General features: G+C 39.9%; 1 protein-coding gene and 1 long non-coding RNA gene across 2 annotated transcripts in view; one reads left to right on the top strand and one right to left on the bottom strand.

Moving 5' to 3' along the window:
• Positions 1-19,717, top strand: part of LOC119893536 (A disintegrin and metalloproteinase with thrombospondin motifs 20-like) — a 94,902-nt gene that overhangs the window by 71,977 nt on the left and 3,208 nt on the right. The window contains 10 exon segments of the mRNA XM_038705754.1: positions 9,856-10,023; positions 13,888-14,061; positions 14,958-15,128; positions 15,946-16,152; positions 16,356-16,485; positions 17,376-17,470; positions 17,570-17,664; positions 17,769-17,902; positions 19,279-19,370; positions 19,554-19,658. Coding sequence (XP_038561682.1) covers positions 9,856-10,023; positions 13,888-14,061; positions 14,958-15,128; positions 15,946-16,152; positions 16,356-16,485; positions 17,376-17,470; positions 17,570-17,664; positions 17,769-17,902; positions 19,279-19,370; positions 19,554-19,658 — 1,371 coding nt within the window.
• LOC119893537 lies at positions 1,419-8,352 on the bottom strand. Its single transcript, XR_005442815.1, has 2 exons — positions 8,068-8,352; positions 1,419-7,207 (listed from the first exon to the last, which is right to left on the bottom strand). It is a non-coding gene; the product is annotated as an uncharacterized LOC119893537 (long non-coding RNA).

A 19,717-nucleotide genomic window follows, 5' to 3' on the forward strand; every position in this document is an offset into this window, starting at 1 on the left:
ATTATTTGTCATTAGACACAGGTCACCTAAACACTACTGGTTGGGGCCTTTTACAGTAAGGAGAAGCAATGCCCACTTGCCACTTCAGTCAGTGTCTGCAGTCACATGACATGGTCAGTGATGTAAATATATAGGCTTATGGGTAACAATCCCGCATGGCTTTGGCCCTGTTGTCTTGAAAAGCAAAAATGTCCACTTGAAATGAGTCACATAGATTTTCAGAGTCTAGGGCTGACTTTGTTTCAAATCCATACTTAAAACATGATGTTACTGGGAGCAGGTAGAAACTATTCATTCTTGGCAAGTTACAGCATCACAACATCACATTCATCTGAATCTCTCTGGCTGATTAGCCAGTACAAAGCAGGAAGAGCAGGTTTTTGCTTAACAATGTGGCCAAATGAAGCTGCTCTTATTGCTTTTACTTGTTGTAGCCTTAAAGAGCAACTAATCACCAGGTTTAACCCTTCACTTTGCTGCAGTCCTGTAGAGGTGTACTCAAGATTGTGTCAATACACCATGACATCACTGATAGGTATGGTTACAGGTGCAACTAGGCGCACTTCTGAACACCAAACCTTAAAAGTGTTTGAAGAACCTAGAGCGGGAAGTGAAATGCTGCTTTTCAGCCTAGTATTAAGTTACTCTTTAAGGACAGTTTTACGTATCCAGCCAGACTCTCACTCAGTGCAGGATCCACAGTGCTTTTGCCTTTTACAGTCTGATTATATGTCTCTCAGGTGCTCTTTGACACTGGTTGTGTAGCTTTATAGACTCAGGCAATTTGTGACCATTTTAACAATGTGACATGTAAGCACCATGAATAACATTTTGGTTAAGGCTACATAAAATGATTATGACACATATTTCAGGTGAAGTGTTGCAGTTGGGTCTATATTCATGTCCGTGTCCTCTCAGTGAGGATGTCTGCAGTCTTCTTCTTTGTTTTTTTTGCTTCTCTCACTCTGTGTCATTCTCAACCAAGTCTTCCACTACAAACAGGACTCCACAGCCATGGCAGTTTTCACTCCTACTCTATTTTTTTTTAACCTTGTGGTTGCCAAACTCAAGGGAGCAACTCTTCTTTATTTTGCATATTTTGGTTCGTTGTTGTTCTTTTTGCTATTTATTTCATTCACGTGCAAAAATACATAAACATGTTGAATTAGCTTTTCCCATTGTACAGATTATTAAAGAAACATACCTGTGAAATTTGTGTTGTTTCTCAATGCAATATTTTACTGACAAACAAATTACAGGGCTGTTTCACAACTTTAGCAGTTACTTTGTACTCTAAAGGAAGAGCGCAATGTACAGTCTACGTGTTATGTAGGTTATTAACACATATAAATCCTACAGACATGTCTCTAGGGAACCACATCACAAGATCAGAAAATAAGACACAATACACTAAATAGTAAAACTTGGGATAAATAGTTTATTGGTTTAATAGGGGAAGAGTTTTTGTTTAGATACATTAGGTATTCTTTCATATATAGCACCTTCGTAGTACACTAATTTGCTCAGATAAACCATGTGTATGCAATACTTTTACATAATGTTCATGTACTATGTAGTGTTACTGTAACCAGCTCATAGGAAAGACTTAAGTTATAGGTCATTATGTGGTATTTTGGCATTTGACCCTCATTTGACTTTGACTCATTTCAGGGCATTCTGTGTAGTGGCCTTTTTCAGTAATCCTTATAATAATTAAGTCAGTGGGGGTTTCTATACTTCACGTACCTCTGCAGAATGTAGTGTAAAAACACTACAGCTCTTTTCCTTTTATGCGTTTTAACATTTTATTTTGTAATCTCCCTGGGGAAAACATACACAGTCCAAATCAAAGGCGCTGTGTGGCACATCTGTTTACCATTGCAATAATGGAACTCTCTGTAATGCATTTGGCAGGAGCCGGACAGAGTATTACTTTTACTACAACAATAATTGAAATTAATTCATGCTGGCAAGGTTTTTTTAGTTCATGAGATTTTTGGATCTGCCCTAGAAAGCCATTTACAGAAAACTTTAATTGAATTATGTATTTTTTATTGGGAATACTTACTTAAATTAAAATAGCGTTTCAAAGCACATGTGTGAGAAGTAATATCAGGCACTCATTCAATGAATTTAGTAATTCAAGTAAATATAGGGGTATCATTATATTAATACATTTACAATAAGAAACCTCTAATTTACCAACTGCAGTAAAGCATTCATTTAATGTAGCTCTTTATGATGTAACACTCGCCTACATGCAGCATCCAGTGTTGATCAAAATGATTAAACGTAAATCTTAAGTTTCGATAACATCAGTTATCAAATTACCTTCACACAATCTTAGACTCAGACTTCTATCATGTACACAAGGAAGCGTTCAGACGGTCTTTAAACTTTTTTATCATTTCATAGAACCAAAATTGTAATATTGTCCTAGTGATCAAGCAAATGTTTAGGAGCTGATTCTCTTTTAAATGTCAGAGGAGGATAAAATGGTCTAGGATATCTTGTATTACATTGTCAAAATATTTCTTATGTCTTGTCATGGCCTCTTTGGTTGGTAGCATCCCCAAAATATTTTTTTATGCTAAATAAAAACACTTTTGCGCCACAAACATCAGTCACATCAATTTGCAACAAGACTAAAATGCTTTTTTTGTAAATATATTTCACACATGCTCTATATTCTCCCAAAAGGTATTATATTATTGTATACTGTTTAATCCGTTCTTGGGAATGTAATTCATACATTGATTATTCCACAGATAGTATTACTTGTAAGGGATTTTAGCCAAGCCACTTCTTCAATATTTTTTTTTCTTATGTTTAAAATGTAGGCTACATTCCTAGAAATAAACCTAAAGACCTGGGAAATGGCTTTATTAATGATGATGTAGTACCATCTTAACAATATTATTGAGTAATATGTTATTCAATTACTCAGTAATATAATATTGAGTAATCTTTTATGTTGGCATTCAATTACAGAAGGACAATAATGCCCAAAAGCAAGTTTACAAATTTAATTAAATCTTTTCTTAAATTTGTCTCCAAAATGATCTGCCTCCATTTTTCTCCCTGGACCCTTAATCATTTTTAATCTTGTACATGTGACAGCTTCAGAAACTCTAAAAACCACCTTCATTTTCCAAATACAGGCTATCAAAACACATTTGTGATATATACAAACAAAAAGACACGAAGCAATTATCACATTTATTGCACAAATATAGGATTGCAGACACAGTTCAACATAAACTATCAGCAATGTAAATATCATTATCTAATGGAAATTACCCTGAAAACAATGTTGATGTCAAATGTGTGCAAGCAGCATCTATGTGATAAATTAGCAACCAAGGCACCATTTTAGTAATTTATGCCTGTTTGTTGCTAAGAAAAACATACTGTTTCCTGTCAAGAGTGGGTTTCCCATGGTAGGGGATCGCAGCTGTGCGGCTGTGAACTAATCATGCTGCTTTAAATGAAATCCACATGCAGAACATTGACATACTTTGGCCTGAGGGCAGTGGGCAAGTACATTCTCCAAACCTGTCACCCTTGGGTCAGTTGGTTGTGACATCATTGGGCTTGTGTTTCCTGATCCTACCCATATGCCAGTTGAGTGTAAGCAATTGAAGCAGCGGCTGGAAGAATCCGCTCTGGTCCTCACAAGCATGGTTCTTGTCATGGCTTTAATTTAAATCTGAGTCGGGATATAATGTTTCATTTTGGCCTTTGAGAGAAAGCAAAATAGTTCAGTTGATGATTTGCTGGTTAAAAGTCAAGCACTATGGCCTACAGATTTTGGCAAACCATTAAGACTTGGGAGGCAGAAAACCAGATGCTGTGAGATGTTATCTGAAGATTCAAAATATTTGGATTATAGCAAGGCCTTCACATTAGGAATGGAAGTCTTTTATAGGTCAATCAGTTGGATAACATATTGCACAAAATAGATTTACTTTGCATAAACATCACCACAATTTAATGTAGCTTAGAGCGCAGTTAAAAGATTATCCTAATGTAGACGCAAAACCCAATCTGAAGGAATAAGAGTTGAGTCCAAACCACAATGAGTTTGTGCAGGGCATTGGAAAAAAATGAAGAGAGGAGCCCATCTAGTAAGGATAGAAGTTATTTTGTGGGTGATCCAAGTTGGGAGCAGATGCAATGAGATGAAATAAGAGGAAACAGGGCGTGAAAGTCTGGAAGCATTTAGGTTGGCCTCCCTTTGACACAGGTAGAGAGCGCCCGCTTTTCCTCAACCTGTCGGTCAAGTATTATAAAGTGGTTTTAAGCCGCTAGGAGTTACTTCTTAGACACCACTTAAATGTATATTCTTCTCACATGAGGCTACCACATCAGACTTGGTGGGGCCTGGCCCTGTTTGGGCCTGTCTATGCTGTCAAGTTGATAGAGTGAAATGGAGTTTGAGTTACTCGACATCTCTGTCAAAGAGCTTTTTCCCCACTTAGTGGAGAGACCGTGAGAGATGGGTGTTCTAGCCCACTTTCAGGGCACTGATAGTACTTAATTTCAACTCTAATGGAAAAGGCTGATGTTTTAGCTACACCTTAGAGGGTTAGAGATTTAGCTGTACTGTTTAGCCTGAACCTATTATTTAAGTGCGTGTGCTGTACCACGCGAGTTACCTACCTGTTTCTAATGGTTCATTGTTCTATGTTAGCAGAGCCACTGGTCCACAGATGTGAGGAAATTCCAATATGTCAGTCAGTGCCTGATGCTCTATTCATTGAAGTTATTTCTTCGGTCCCTTCTCCTCTTGCTGCTAAAAGACACCAACATTCAAAGGAAAAACAACTGCAACCAACAATTATTTTCATCATCAAATAATTATTATTTCCCTGATTAATCGATAAATTGATGGGTCAATATAACATTGGAAAATAGTGAAAAATGTCCCCTCCAGTTCCCCCAAGTCCAAGGTAAAATCTTAACAGTTCAAGAATTTACTATGATATAAGACAAAGACAAGCAGGACATCCTTACCTTTGAGAAAATTTAAACAATCAGTAGATGCATTTCCTGTTGATCGACTAAATGATTTATCGACTGAGACAAACTCCCTGTTGAGAATTTCCGCTGTACTGGAAAAAAATCTTCTAATGGAGGCATTAGTGTTATGTCAAGACCTGAAATAAAATAACACTTAAATAAAAAAGGAATATTGTCAATTCAGTTCTGCCTGTGGATGTGGTTATGAGACACACGCCTAGCAGGTGTCCTGTGTCAAAGGTCATAACTTTAAAACTTCATGGCTGGTCTGCTTTTTGTATTTTTCATGTTCTGTCATCAAGAATTTGAATTTTTTGTATTTGTATCTTTTCATATAGTTATTCCTCATTTTCCCCATCTTCAGTACTGATTCGAGCAGTGCTAGATGTTTCAGTATAACGTAGTAATGGAAAAAGCTCTCAGAGGAATGTTTGGACAGATGGAAAAACTGTTTTGTCATTTCGTTTTGACTTATGGTTGCTTGGTGTATCTTTGCTGAGTGGTGTTGACTTAAAAAGGAAGCCGTTTTGAAGAAACTATATATGCCTACTCAACTGGTTGTTTATTTAAAGCTTTAAAGATGACAAAGTCATACATTGGCATGGAGTGCAAATATGCTGTTTAGTTTTAGGGCAGTCAGAAGTACGCTGCAGCTCCTGCAGCTGAACGTCTGCCAGGAACTGCACTGACAGAGAAAGAAAATTATTTCCGCATCTTACAATTAGTCCCATCTTGGGATTAATAATGTGGCAAAATCATTGTACTTTACGTCAGCAAAACATATCTATATTTTTCATGTGGATATGTGTGTGTCTACTTTGTTTGACTTCATCACTCATGATTTCTCTAGTTTGAAGCATCTTGTGAGATTGGTCACCAGAAAGGCGTTGGTAAAGGTTAGCATGAGGTAAGTTGGATATGTACATGTTAGGATTTCACACTGCTCCTGTGCGTGGTTTCAAGCATGTCTGGGTAACTATTTTGGCCTGATGGATAAAAGATCTATGACTCTTGACATTCCTCTGCCCCATGACGCCACTCTTACCAGCTGTTACCATGTTGACAACATGTGTTGTTTTGACTTCTGTCTTTGAAACCCCCCTGCAAAACAAGAGCATGAACAGAAAAGCAGCCTGAAGTTTCCGTGACCTTTTATCTTCCACCCTCTTGTCTCCTTCTTTCTGTGATTTGCAGTTTTATCTATGCACCAGAGAACATAGTGATACTGAAGAAGCTCTAACAAAAGACATGATGCTATCTTAAAGTGCATTAAGTTCACAACTATTACTACTTGGTCATTGCTTGATTTGGTGTACAGAAAAATTAAGATTTTGCATGAGCATGGTTAAGCATATAGAGCAGTTACCTTCTCCATCTCGCAAACTTGACAACACGTAGCCCAGGGTATAATTCTGCACTGCTTTCACAGTCTACTCTTGCATGTTTGTTCTTGCTCCAGGTCAGCACTGAGCTCCTTTGAAGAGTCCATGTAACTATAGTTACCATATGCTTGCTATTACCATCCTCTTGCATTGTGAACGTGCTGCAATGTGATAGGAATTTGACTTTGGCTCTCAATTTTTAAGATATGGTCTCACTTATAACTAATAAATATAGGAAACATATAACAAAAAACTCTCATTTGTAGCCTAAATTGCCTTTAAGTAGCCTTTAATAGTGCATAATTTCTTCTAAATCTTTAAGGTATATTAGTAACTAGTTGTAATCCTATTAGCAGAAATTGTTAGTTGGCATGGTGGAATAGTAGTTAAGAGACCAGCTGAAATGTAGGAATAAACCAACATGTCAAACATAACGCAGATATCATTATCACTGATCTGACAAAATCTGACATTTGGCAAAACTTGCATTATGATGTTTGTGAGGGTCTTTTTGATTTCTAAGCCCCAACATAAACCATTGTTTACCAAACAAAAATAATTTTATGGCGTAATTACAGTTCAAATAAATTCACATTCACACACAAAGAAGTTTTGATCTGTTTTGATCTTTCGTGGAATTTACCTTCTCTTGGTGGAATACTGTACAGTATTTGATTGCCATATTGGCTGAGTGGCAGATATTTAATCTCTTGGATACCTAACAGTTTCCATGTGTCCTTTCGGCTCACCTGTTCACAGCGAGGCAGTGGGTGGGGTCATCTTCAAGTTGCTGCCTGCCAGTCCTAGACAAAGACATTAATGCTCAAAAAGTATCTGATATCAGGCCGCTTATACTGTTAGAATGTATCTGTAAGAAATCTGTCTGTATGAAATAATATTTTGTTCATTTAACCAAAATCAGACAGAACTCACAATGCTGTTTCATGGTTTTATTGTACGGAGAAAAGGCACGAATTAGCTGGGTCTGGTTTAGCACTCAATTATGTGATTTGTTCCAGAACTGTGAAACACTATCAAGTCAAGAATGCTGCTTTGGAGCCACAAGGTGGAATGCTTAAGAGCTGCCTCTTCGTTACTTGTGGCTTTAAATATCAATTATGTCTTTTTTCTGTTCTGCTTAGAAAACAACTTGTTTTCCAAAAGCTTTTTGACTTGACTGACTTTCAACTTTGTGCCAAATCTAGAGTGAGTCATTCCACATTATACCTGGATCAACATCACCGGATTATACTAGATTTAACCCACCTAATCATGTGAAATTAATTGCTGGGACAACGTGGGAGGGTAAATCTGTCTCGAGTGTTTCATTTCCCATGAGACCCATTGTTCTCTGTTTTTCTCAAGGGGTACTTTTAGAAAGGGTACCTCTTCATGTTGAAGTTACCTTGAGAATTTTTCCATATATTCAAAACACACCTTAGCAATTAACACTAGAGCACCAACATGACCTGTTTGTAATGATTATGACATATATAGAAGTTCAGATAAAGTACATGTAATGTTTCATCAGTGCAAACCACCAAATGCTATAATTTTACAAAGAATGCTTTTCAATAATCAGGCACCAATTTTCAAAAGACATGCAAACATCCATTTAAAGTTTGACACTTGTCGCTGAAAGTGATAAGTGGATTAGTCGTACCTGAGTGGGTGCTGGTGAGTGAAGCAGCCCAGCTATAGATTGGTAAAGCAGAGGTCCCTGAGTCCTTGCCCTCTTTTTGCTCTCAGAGGTGAAGCTGTCCTCTGGTCCCACGAGCTGTGCCAGCTCTCTGTGCTCTGTGTTACCAGCCCTGATTAACTAATGGCTGACAGATGAGGTTGGCAGGGTAGAAGGAGGAGCACATTGCCATATAGCGACTTTTCTCCCACCGTTAAAATGCAGATATAGTTCAGCTGGGGGAGCATATCCCGTATGGCTGTGATTTCCTTTCTTCCTCCCTTTTTATTTTTTTTCTCTCTCTTTTTTCCTCCTGCTTTTACAGCAATAAGGAGGGGCTAGCCCTCCTCCTCATCCCCCCCACCCGACCCAACATGTTTGCCTGTCTCTGCTCTTGTCTGAGGTAGAGGGAGTTCTGTTATCATTTTTGAATGAGTGTGCAGCGGCTACGTGAATCTGCTACGCTCAGGACTAGTCACTCAGCTTTGGCCTCGGCTTTGATGTTCTCCATCAGCTGAGCCAGCCCTATGTTTAAAATGCCTCTGTAATTACGACGTGTATGATGCATGTGTGTGCAGGGTTAACCACAGCCTGCACCACACTTAGGAAGAAAAGGCTGGAGGTGGCTTTATTTAAGGGTTCAAATGGACACTCAAACCTTTATCAGTAGATTCTTTAACAGGGAAAAATGTCTTTTAGCTCTTAGAAACTTGAGCAAGGAAAGAAAATTAGCAAATTTAGGTTATTTTTTTTCATGGTCCATCATCTGTAGTATGATCAGCAGTATGAGCACACAGGGGAAAAAAATCATGTGTTTGGTGTTATGCAACATTTTGAGATCATAATTAGAGGACAATGCAATATTATGTTTATTATCTGGACTGGAAAATATGCTAAGACAAAATGTATCTCTCCTTGTCTTATGTATTCGATTCCAGCACCCCATTTTTAGAATGGCTTTGTATGGGAGCGCTCACTCGTCAAGCAGAAATAGCAGGCACGCTAATTGCTGTCTGGCCTCACAGGGACTGAAGACTAGAATATTTTCATCTACAATCTCAAGCCTTTTTCAGAGCTTTCATCAGGGTGTCTGGCTTTTATTCATGTTTTTTTTTTCTCCTTCGTCATCGTCTCGCTAGCTTTTCTGAAGTATTTCTTAGTTCCTTATTCATACCAGATGAATGTCTCAACATGCGCATGCATTCGTGTTTCGCTCTGCATCTTTTCTTCCGCTTGGCTCGGCCTCTGCCTTTCACGGCCGCTCTAAAAGTAATTCCTCTGTTTACAGGGTCAACAGTTGGCTGCATTCCATCAATGTGTGAGTGTTTGAAAAAAGGTTTTGGCAAAATCCATTTAAGTTGTTTGGTCAAACGTGTTTGTAGTGCGTTCACCTGGCCATGAAATGGCAACCAGTAAGCTGTTGGATGCACTGAGTGCTCTTGTGATGAGGTCTAAATGCTGTATATGTAGTACTGAGAGAAACATTTTGTTAAACACCAATGTTTACATTGTTGACTCTGTTGATTTCTTTGGGTCTACGTTCTCAACCTTCTATTCACTTAACTCAAATAATTACGCTGAAAAATACTTCACTGTGAAAATACATTACAGCATTATACAACTTTACAGTGTTTATACTTTTGTAATATCTTTTTGATTATGATCACTGTCAGTACAGATTGAGAAATATCCAACAGGACCTTGCTAATATACTCTTTTTTTTCTCATTCTCCACCCTACACCCATCCCCCTTCTTTCCCTTTCCCTCTCTAGTGTTCGGTGAGTTGTGGTCGGGGCACCAAGCAGCGAGAGATAGCCTGTGTTGTTCAGAACCAAACAAAAATAGTGGAGGAGCACTGCAGTCATCTGCCTCGGCCACGGACACAGAAGGCCTGTCGGGTGCGAGGATGCCCCAGTTGGAAGGCCAACAGATGGAGGGAGGTATGTTTGCTCTTCTCGCCATCTCCTCTGACTCACAGAATAGCCCAGGACTCACACGGACCATACTAACGGTAACTGTTGCTAGCAGCTAATACACAAGCACAAACATAGCCGAAGGCTTCCCAGAGGCTGCAGATGTAGGACAATTACACATAGAGCACCTGGCCAATCACCACTCAGTTTATTCTTGTTTACTGTAAAATGTTTACGTAGTGTACTTCACATTTAGATGTCAGGTTTAAAATCAGACAAAATGTTGAAACAATTGTGTAGTGTTATCTATCTAACAGCCTGATGCCAAATGAGTTCTTCTTTAGAAACTTCTTGTCAGACAACACACTGACCTGCATGTCTGAAGATGTTGCATGACACACAAAAGCATGTTCATGCAAAAACACATTCCATTTACTAAATCTATCGAGAATTTTTGGTTGCATTAGACATCCAGTGGAGATCCAGTGTTGCGGCTGATGCAGCTGAGCTTGGCCTCACATAGGGATGAAAGCATGATGTAAAGAATGACGTATGTCCTGAAGCACAGCAGGTTTCTGTACTGTTGTACACTAGTGTCAATTGCAGGGCAAAGGCCGTGCATAGAGGAGTCGCTAGGGGAGTGATGTCACAGTCATTGCGGAGCCCACTACACAGCCGTGATATTTGCTACCATGAGGAGATGCGTGCAGCTGCAACGCAGTTTTCTCAAAGTCACATCGAGCTCCCACAGGGAGGAAAATATTCAGAACCAAATTTATCACAAGTTGCAGAGCAGACTGAAAGGAGGAATGCTCAGTCATGCTCTAACAGATTACCCTATAACTAGGGTAACAACATACTGTGTTCTCAAAAACAATAAAAACAAACAGCTTGCATCGGTTGCCTTTTAAAACTTCAAATTCAGATTTTTTTGATTTTGTCACTTGGGAGCATGGGAAACATCTGCCCAACACTGACATATTTATCGGCTTTTAAGTTGAGATTGCTAAGTGAGAGTGAACCAAAACAATAAGGTTGTGTGCTGGAAAACCAAAACAATGAGTAAAAACATGCCATAAAGCTCTGAAGAGGGGAGGGGAAAAGTCGGATGATGATTATTTGTGGGTTCATCACTATGAGCAACCCCTTTCACATACAGTAGTCATGTGATCCATTCTTAAGATAAAAATATTGATTATAGCTGCTTTGTGTATTTATTTTCTTGTACCACACATTTTCTGTCACCCCTGCGATGAACAATGTTCTCAAAAATCGTTCCAGCTCCTCTTTGAAAATCTAACATACCTCCTCATTTCCAAGTGACCGTTAAATCCCCAAATGTCCATAAAGACCCATGCCTGCCTCCCACCACTCCCCACTCTTTGAGGGTGTCCTCCTCCCCCCTCTCACTCTCTCTCGCTGGTGTCTGGAAGCAATCATCTTCCTCCACATACCACTAGCAACCATGAAATCCTCAACTAGAGCATAAAGACATGTTTTATATCTTAATATCCATGCATGTGACAACTTTGAAACCTCAGCACCCACTGTTTGAGTTATTCCACAGCTACCCGGCCCTCTCAGTCACCTCTGACTGGTGTAATGGGCAACATGTAGGAATTTTACTCTTTTCACTGGTTCTTTGTAATGCTGTGCACCTACATTTTCAGTGTAATATTTTAAACTGCTGTTAGAGAGTTGGTTCATTGAAATTTAAGTAAAATATATTTTCTCATTTTAGAAGTTTAGATTTGGTTTCATTTGCATGTTTTTAATCAGATATCCATATCTGAAATGTCTGCATCCAGCCTAATACAATGGAGCTGTTTGTAGGGCATGCAGCATTGAAAATACACCCCATAATTCACCAGCAAAAGCTGTTTCCAGAAACAGTGTTCCTGTTTCACTGGATAATCCTCAGATCAGTCTGTCAACAGTTTTTATGGGGACTATATCTTCGGTACAAAGAAAACAGTTTATTGTGTGTTTTGTGGGTGATCCAGAATACAAGGGACAGGACAGTGTTTTTGAAAAAACATGTTGTATTTGTTGGAGTTGTCAAATTTCATCTTTGAGCAGCACAGATAAATTCAATTACTTTAATTCAATTACATCCATTGTATTGAGGTGGCAGCAGAAATCTAAAAGGTGGATGCCTCACTAACTGGGTGAAACCAAAGAACTGACCCTGAAGTCTGGCAAGGCTCTGATAAAAGCACTACACGTCTTTTGCAGGAGTATAGAATCAGGTTTATTGTAGCTGTAGCAGTTAACAGTGACTATAACCACTTTAATGGCTGGCTCTATTTTCATTCTTTGTAAGATAAAAAGAAAAAAAACTTTTTTTGATTTGAAGGTCAGATTTCCTATGGTGCTTTTTGTTCTCTTTCCAAACTCAAGGACTTGACCCTTCACATTCAACCACACACTCTGCATTGATAACTCACAACTGCAGAGAGAAACGATCAACACAAATACATGTGTATTTGTCTGTATCTGTGTGAAATCGCTGAGGCCTGACCCTGTTCTTTGAGGTCTGTAGGAGAGTTAAAGAGAAATCAGGCTGATCAGCTCGAGCCTTAGTGCCTTCTCAGTATGCAGGTATGTTTCTCAAAGCACATAAAAGAGATGTTTGAGATAGAACCTTGTGTGACCCCAGATATACGTTTCACAAAGAAACGACAAACTGGCTTTGGGTTTATTAAGTACAGTGTTGGGGAGCATCAAAGCAGCAACTCTGACACTGCACACCAAATTAACATTTTAAAACATTGTCATATTAAAGTGAGTCTGTAAAAGTAAAAGAATAAATAACACAATCCTTCTCTTGCAGTTGGCAACTTGAGTTCGTGAGCAATAAAACACACCCTTACTTCATTAAATACACTCACAGCCCTTCTTTGTGCGTTATGACTAGTAGCCTATGGTGGCACATAAACAGTAACCAATATTATTGAGTCAATTCACTGACTTCATTACCTGACTTCTTGTGGCATAATGTTTCAGCGTATCACCAATAAACATTTCAAAGATTCACCAGAAGACATGTTTGTTGTTTTCTGCATGCTGTCTCATTTCCCCATGAATATACAGAGAGAGCTTATACCAGATGTGTTAAGATGTCGCCCATTCATTGCAATAAATGTTGCTCAACCATAGAATATGACAAAAACATTTTCCCTCTTGGTTTGCTTCCACATTGTGCAGTCCAGCTGAAATTGATTGATTCATGTCTCTTTCCCTGAGCCCTTAAAACCGTGTCATAGACTTTACATTGAGAAGACAACTAACTATAGCTTTACTAGCCTTAAGGAAAGTTTAGGAAAATTTAAACCATCATGGGATAGAAATTTCAAATACAAAAAAGTCATATTTGAACTTGTTAGCTGTTCAAGGCGCTCTGCGTTCCACTCTCTCTGCCAGGTCCTCTAATACTGATGTCTTAAAAGAAACTGATTCAAGAGAATCTTGGGAAATGAAGGGGAATTCAACGTGCAAAGTCTCACTTTAAAGAGTACTCCAGTGTTTAGTATTGCACTTCCATAAACGTGGGAACTCAAAATGGTCTGATAAATGACTGATGATGTCACCAGGGTTAATTGTTCAATCTTCGGAACACTCCCTCCAAAGCCACAAAAGACATTCTACAACTGTTTGCACAGGCGGAGTAGCCTCCTCCTAACAAGGAAACTGGACTTGTGAAAAATCAGTGGAGTGCTCCTTTTTAGATCAGCTCTAGTGAAGCTGGAGTGGCATGAAAATATTATTATTATTACTGGCAATATATTCTTCAGTATGAAAAACACAAGAACACATGTTTTTGCCATAAATTAAGTTTCCATTTTCTGCCCTTTTCTCAATCAGATGTGTGTTCTGTGTCTGTTTTACTAGTGTTCTGTCACCTGTGGAGCTGGAGCTCAGAACCGTGAGGTTTACTGCAGACTAAAAGGCACTGGACGTGTCAGACAGGATCTATGTGATGCTCACCAGCGTCCTGCCATGGTCCGGCCATGCCAAACTGCAGAATGCACACATTACACTTGGGTTGCTGGCGAGTGGGAAGAAGTAAGTACAGACTCATTCTTTCGCTCTCTTCCTACGTACACCCCCACCCCCACCACTCTCAGTCTCCCATGAGAAAGATGAACAGATGGTTTACAATCTTATTAAGGTTTTTATTGGCTGAGATCTCTGCTCTTCCTCTCTTTCTCTGCACCATTAAATGGACGACCTGCAGGTACCCTTGCACTCTTGTCAATCGTGAGGGCTTTGGTGATTACCATCAGTCAGTAAATTATAACAAACTTTGAAGTACCGATGGCCATCATCCGTTTTGTCCTGCTGAATATCACTGTTCCGTGTCACGCTAGCGGACTGTTTTTTTTCTTTGCTCATCTTTCTTTAATGTCCCGCTCATTGTCCTCAAAAGTGAGGCATAAAAGAGGGGCACCATGTAGGGACAATGCGCTGTATCCTCCTGCTGCAGGAATGTTTGCAGTGTTCAGATTCCTGGCTGTGTTGCCTCGAGAACTTACAGCCTCATTTCTTTCACAGTTTGGCCTTGAAACCTTTTCTGTTCTCATGAAAAACAAAAACAACAAATATTGTCATAAAATCCACACACAGCAGACTTTTTTACACAAATTAATTTTAAGATTCTGGTTCATATCATTACTTTTAAATGATCCTATAAACCATTACTGGGTCTGAGGGAAACCAGCTTAACCTTTTTAATCTTTTATGGTAAATTATCTGCCAGAGCACATGTTTGAATTGTATTTCTTGAGATCTAATGTTGCCACACAGCACTCAATTTTCTCTACTTTACCTGTACATAATAAGGAGGCAAGCATGAGTCTGCGACGTCAGTGATGTTGTTGCTGAAAGTACAACACTGCCCCCCCTCTGCCAACTCTTCTTCACTCTTACGGATTTCTTCCCATGTTACATTTTCCTTGTAGTGCAATGCAACCTGTGGAGAGGGCATGAGACTCCGGAAGGTGGGGTGCATAAACCCCGGGATGACACCTGTCCAGGATGATTACTGTGAGCCGTCATCCCAGCCACCATCATACCAACCTTGCAAAGGAGCTCCCTGCCACTACATGTGGATTACAGGCGAATGGTCACAGGTAGGAATAGGAAGAAATAAAGACTGAGCTTTGTTTTACTGTAAGAATACAACAGTTCAAAACCCCAAAACATAAAATGTAAAAGTATGTTAAACAAAGAATCAGAATCAGCTTTGTTTGCCAGGTATGTGTTCATGATGTGCTTACTCATACAATGATACAATAACACAATCATAAAATCAGACACAGGCTACAGTATAGAGAACACAAATATATACACTATAACAAGAACAAAACAATATAGACAGACTGACAATAGTGCAGTGAGCAGGGTGCAAACGATGTAGGAGTAAAATTATTATCATTATGTACATATCGGAGGTGGATGTGATATACAGAAAAGTAACAAATCCTCACATTGATAAATTTGAAGAAGATTTTTTCTAATAAACTTGAAGAATTAAGTGTTACTTTTTAAGTAGAGAAAATTCTCCAACTTTTTAATCTAAATTAGCAAAAAAAAAATACAACATTGCGAAGCTGAAAACAGGGCTGTTTTTCTCGTGAAAAGACATTTTGGAGAAATGTGTTTTAAAGGACAGTGATAAGAATTTTTGTTACATACATACATTTTCTCAAAGTTTGTCATCTAACTACCACTAATTTACTTAATCAACTTGTCATTTCAGCACAGCTACAATGTATATTTCAATAGAAATTGGCTTAATAAAGGGAAGGTGTGGTCAATGAGTCAGACAGTAGATTCTCATTAATAGAACATTAGCCACTTCTGTATTTGATATTACTGCTCTGAGCAAACATTTAGTCATGCCAGTATTTGTAACTATCAGTGTATGTGTATCTGTGTGTGGCTCAGTGCTCTGCCAGCTGCGGTGTGGGCTATCAGCAGCGTATAGTCTCCTGCTCCGTGACGCCCTCCTCTCAGGCTCTGAGCCCATATGCTGCTGCCCAGTCCTTCTCTGCCAGCACCCACTGCCCTGAGCCCCACCCTCCTGGCACCCGGCCGTGCCTCCTCAGGCACTGCCCGCACACAACCTACTGGAAAGTTGGCCCATGGAGCAAGGTGAAACAGAAAAGGCTTGTTAGGCTTTGAGAAATCCTCTCTAGCTAATCACCATTTTCACAAAACATTTTGATGACTCGTGCATTTTACGGTTCTGCTGATAAATCTCATTTGTGGATTTGGATCTGGTTGCAGCTTATTTGTTAATTGTTGTGTGTAGCTGTGTAGTTGACTGCCATTGTGTGTGTTTGTTTGTACACCAGTGCTCACAGACCTGCGGGGCAGGAGTGATGGAGCGCAGAGTGGAGTGTGTGACCTCCAAAGGCCAACCGTCCAAACACTGCCGTCCTTCAGAAAGACCTGAGTCTCAAGCTGCATGTCAAGACAGAGAATGTAAGTCAAACTCCTTCTCTTCTCTTCTCTTCTCTTCTCTTAGTTCCAATATCCAGAGGTGTTTGGCTGTAAAGTACATATCTCAAAAAGCCTACCACCTTGTGCAACTCATCTGATCCATGTAGTGCTTATTGCCAACCAGGAATGTGTAGAGTGATGGTATTAAATTGACTGTGCTGTATATGTAGCCAACACCGTATCTGATTGTGTTTATAGAAGCTCAACTTTTTGCTTTGGTTTAACACATTAGGCAGAACAGCGACCTCCCCTTAGAGTGATTACTTTGTGGAACAATAAATAGACAATCAGCAGTTTTCCACAAATTATGAAATGGACAGTCTGTCAGAACGCCTCAGGGGTGTCTGCTGGGGCTGTGGCAGCCATTATTGTGAACTTGCAGGCGCTGTAAAATTCGGCTGCGAGCCAAAGTTTGTAGGTTCGCTCCTCCACATTTCAGATGTTTCAGTACTGGCGCATTGCGCTGTTCATTCCCAACTTCTGCCAAGTCAGGCACTGCCGAAATTAAAATGACATGCTCGGGTGACAGCCAGTTCTGTGGTGAAGTATTAATGCTAATCTGCTAATCAGCTAATCAGCGTCATATGAGCCCTGCAGCGCTCTGGGAAAACAGGGGAGACAACACAAATAATGAGACATTTACAACAGCTCTCATTTAAGAAGACTAGAGCCAGGTTTCAACCCTTTTAATTTATTAGCTTTTGTAATGTTTCTGGCATTTGCTGATGGCAGATTTACTGTATTAACTGGCTTACACAAGTAGAGTGACTAAAGATCATGGCTTTCAAAGGTGGTGGCAGGCATCAGTGTCAGAGTTTCCTTGCTGGTGCACTAAAACATCTCCTTCCCCCCGTTGACATTTCTTCTCCCAGGTCGGTTGTTCACGTCCTGCCGAGAGGTCCAGATGACACAGGGTGTGAAGACAGATGGGGAATACTATCTCAAAGTCAAATCCCGGATACTACAGGTGTGTTTGTCCTGTCAGAATTGCTTCCACACACATCATGACTCAACCTGCAGCTTCCCTACAGGCTTTAATCTGTTTTCTCAATGTGTTTGGCCTCAGATTTACTGTGCTGAGATGCACACTGATTTCCCCAAGGAGTATTTGACCTTGCGCAGCGGTCAGACAGACAACTACTCAGAAGTGTATGGGCACAGGTGTGAATAACATCATGTGTATTAAAGACAGTGTTTTCAACGATTGTTAAGATTCCTGTGTTTGTCTTAAATAAATCCTAATACTCATTGTTCTTAACACAAAGGTTGCTGAACCCCTTTGAATGTCCGTATAATGGCAGCCGAAGACAGGACTGTGACTGTAGGAACGACTACTCCGCAGCAGGATACACACTCTTCCACAAAGTTCGTCTGGACCTGAGCTCCCTGAGGATAACGAGTGTGTAATTACTGTGCAATTGCCTTACACTATCTGCAGTAATGAGACCACACATTAGTGTTGTTTTAACCCTCAGACGTCTGTCCCGTAGTGTTTAATACTGCCTTGTCCAAAAAGCCCAGGCTGTCCGACTGATGTGTTTCTTTCCCCACACACTCTCCTCTGAAATCAAAATAATGACCTTTCAGCACTCCGTGTTCACATCACTAGGCGAGGACTTGAAACCGTGACTCTCAGCGCAATAAAGGAATGCGTGCGTGCACGTGCAGACGCGCGTGCCTGCTCGCAAGCGCAGACAGACAATCTGTGACCTGGAGACACAAGCGCGCACACCCATGCGTACAGCCGCATCAATATCAAACACTTACTCATACACGCATGCGAGCAATCACATTCACAGACATACATACACTAATACACACACACACATCTTCAGGCCATATTCCTCCGCTCATTATTAGAGTCAGCTCCACCTTCCCTGTTGTGTCCAAGTGTGCCTTTGATTAGAGTATGTATGTGTACAGTGTGTGTGTGTGTGTGTGTGTACAGTGTGTGTGTGTGTGTGTGTGTGTGTGTGCGCGTGCGTGCGTGCTGAGGGGTAGTTGGATTACGCAGACATCCTCCCATCCTTTTCATCTGGTCTGGGCCATGACAGCACATGTTCCTACCCCTCTGCATGGTACTAATTTGGCTTTTAGGCGGCTTCAGGAGGGCTGAGGGGGGGATAATGAGTTCAAGATGAAGGGAAGCATCCCATGAACTTTATCATCAGTTTATACAGGCAAAGTGAAGGGGGGGCAGGAAAAGGTACTGGTCATGGTCATCATGTGTGACAATGCAGGGTAAATGGGAATGAACAGGAGAGTCAGGGAAGCAAGGTACAGTCACTGACTTCAACAAGTATTTGATTTACACCAGGATACTCACAAATCTATTGTAATTGGGGTGGTAAACTGTATGTACGGGTGGTTCCACTTTGGTAAAATCCCAGGATTCATAAGCTCCAAGTAAAATAAATCTCTTATCAAATCTTGTATGTTCTCTTTTTGTAAGAACAATGAAAGTCATTCTTTGATTGTAACCCTTAGAATTTTAAGATATTCATAACTTTTTTAGGTAAATAATTAAATCAATTTGATTGGGGATTTTAAAGGTTTGAGAAGAACTTGCATGAACTTTTTTTGTTGAAATGTCTTTTAGAAATCGTAAAAAACAGCTGGTGACATTGAAGTAACCCTACAATGAAATGTAATTGCACAAACTGTAGTTGACGATGCTCTGTGTGGTTATTTGCCTTAGAGCAGCTGTCTTCAGTCTATGTTTACTTCTGCTGTTACACATTGTGACTTTAGATTGGTATCTTTGCTGTTTACCAGTAACAGACCTCCAGTTTTCCCAGACTCTTCTTGGTCGACCTGTGCCTTTTGCTACAGCGGGAGATTGTTATAGTGCAGCCAAGTGTCCACAGGTTGGTGAAATACTGTACTGTACAAGTCAGACTATTGCTCCATACTCAAGTGCTCACCACATTGTAGTATAAGCCCCTCCTTCTGCGGTTATTGCCACAGACCTTTTCTACAAATATGAATGAGCTTGACCTTCCTGGTTAAATAACTGCCCAGAAATGACTTAATCTGATGTATGTTTTCAGGGCCAGTTCAGTATTAATCTGATTGGCACTGGCCTCAAAGTGGCTGAGGCAACCAAGTGGACATCTCAAGGCAACTATGTTTCTGTCAAAGTCCACAGATCTGAGGTAAGAAAAAAACAGTAGATTTATAAAACGGTTATCTTTTGTTTGACCAATGTGATTTG

The sequence above is a fragment of the Micropterus salmoides genome, unplaced genomic scaffold, assembly GCF_014851395.1.
Source record: "Micropterus salmoides isolate LMB-PRFRI ecotype aquatic unplaced genomic scaffold, ASM1485139v1 Ms_hic_scaffold_8, whole genome shotgun sequence".
NCBI classification, from domain to species: Eukaryota; Metazoa; Chordata; class Actinopteri; order Centrarchiformes; family Centrarchidae; genus Micropterus; species Micropterus salmoides.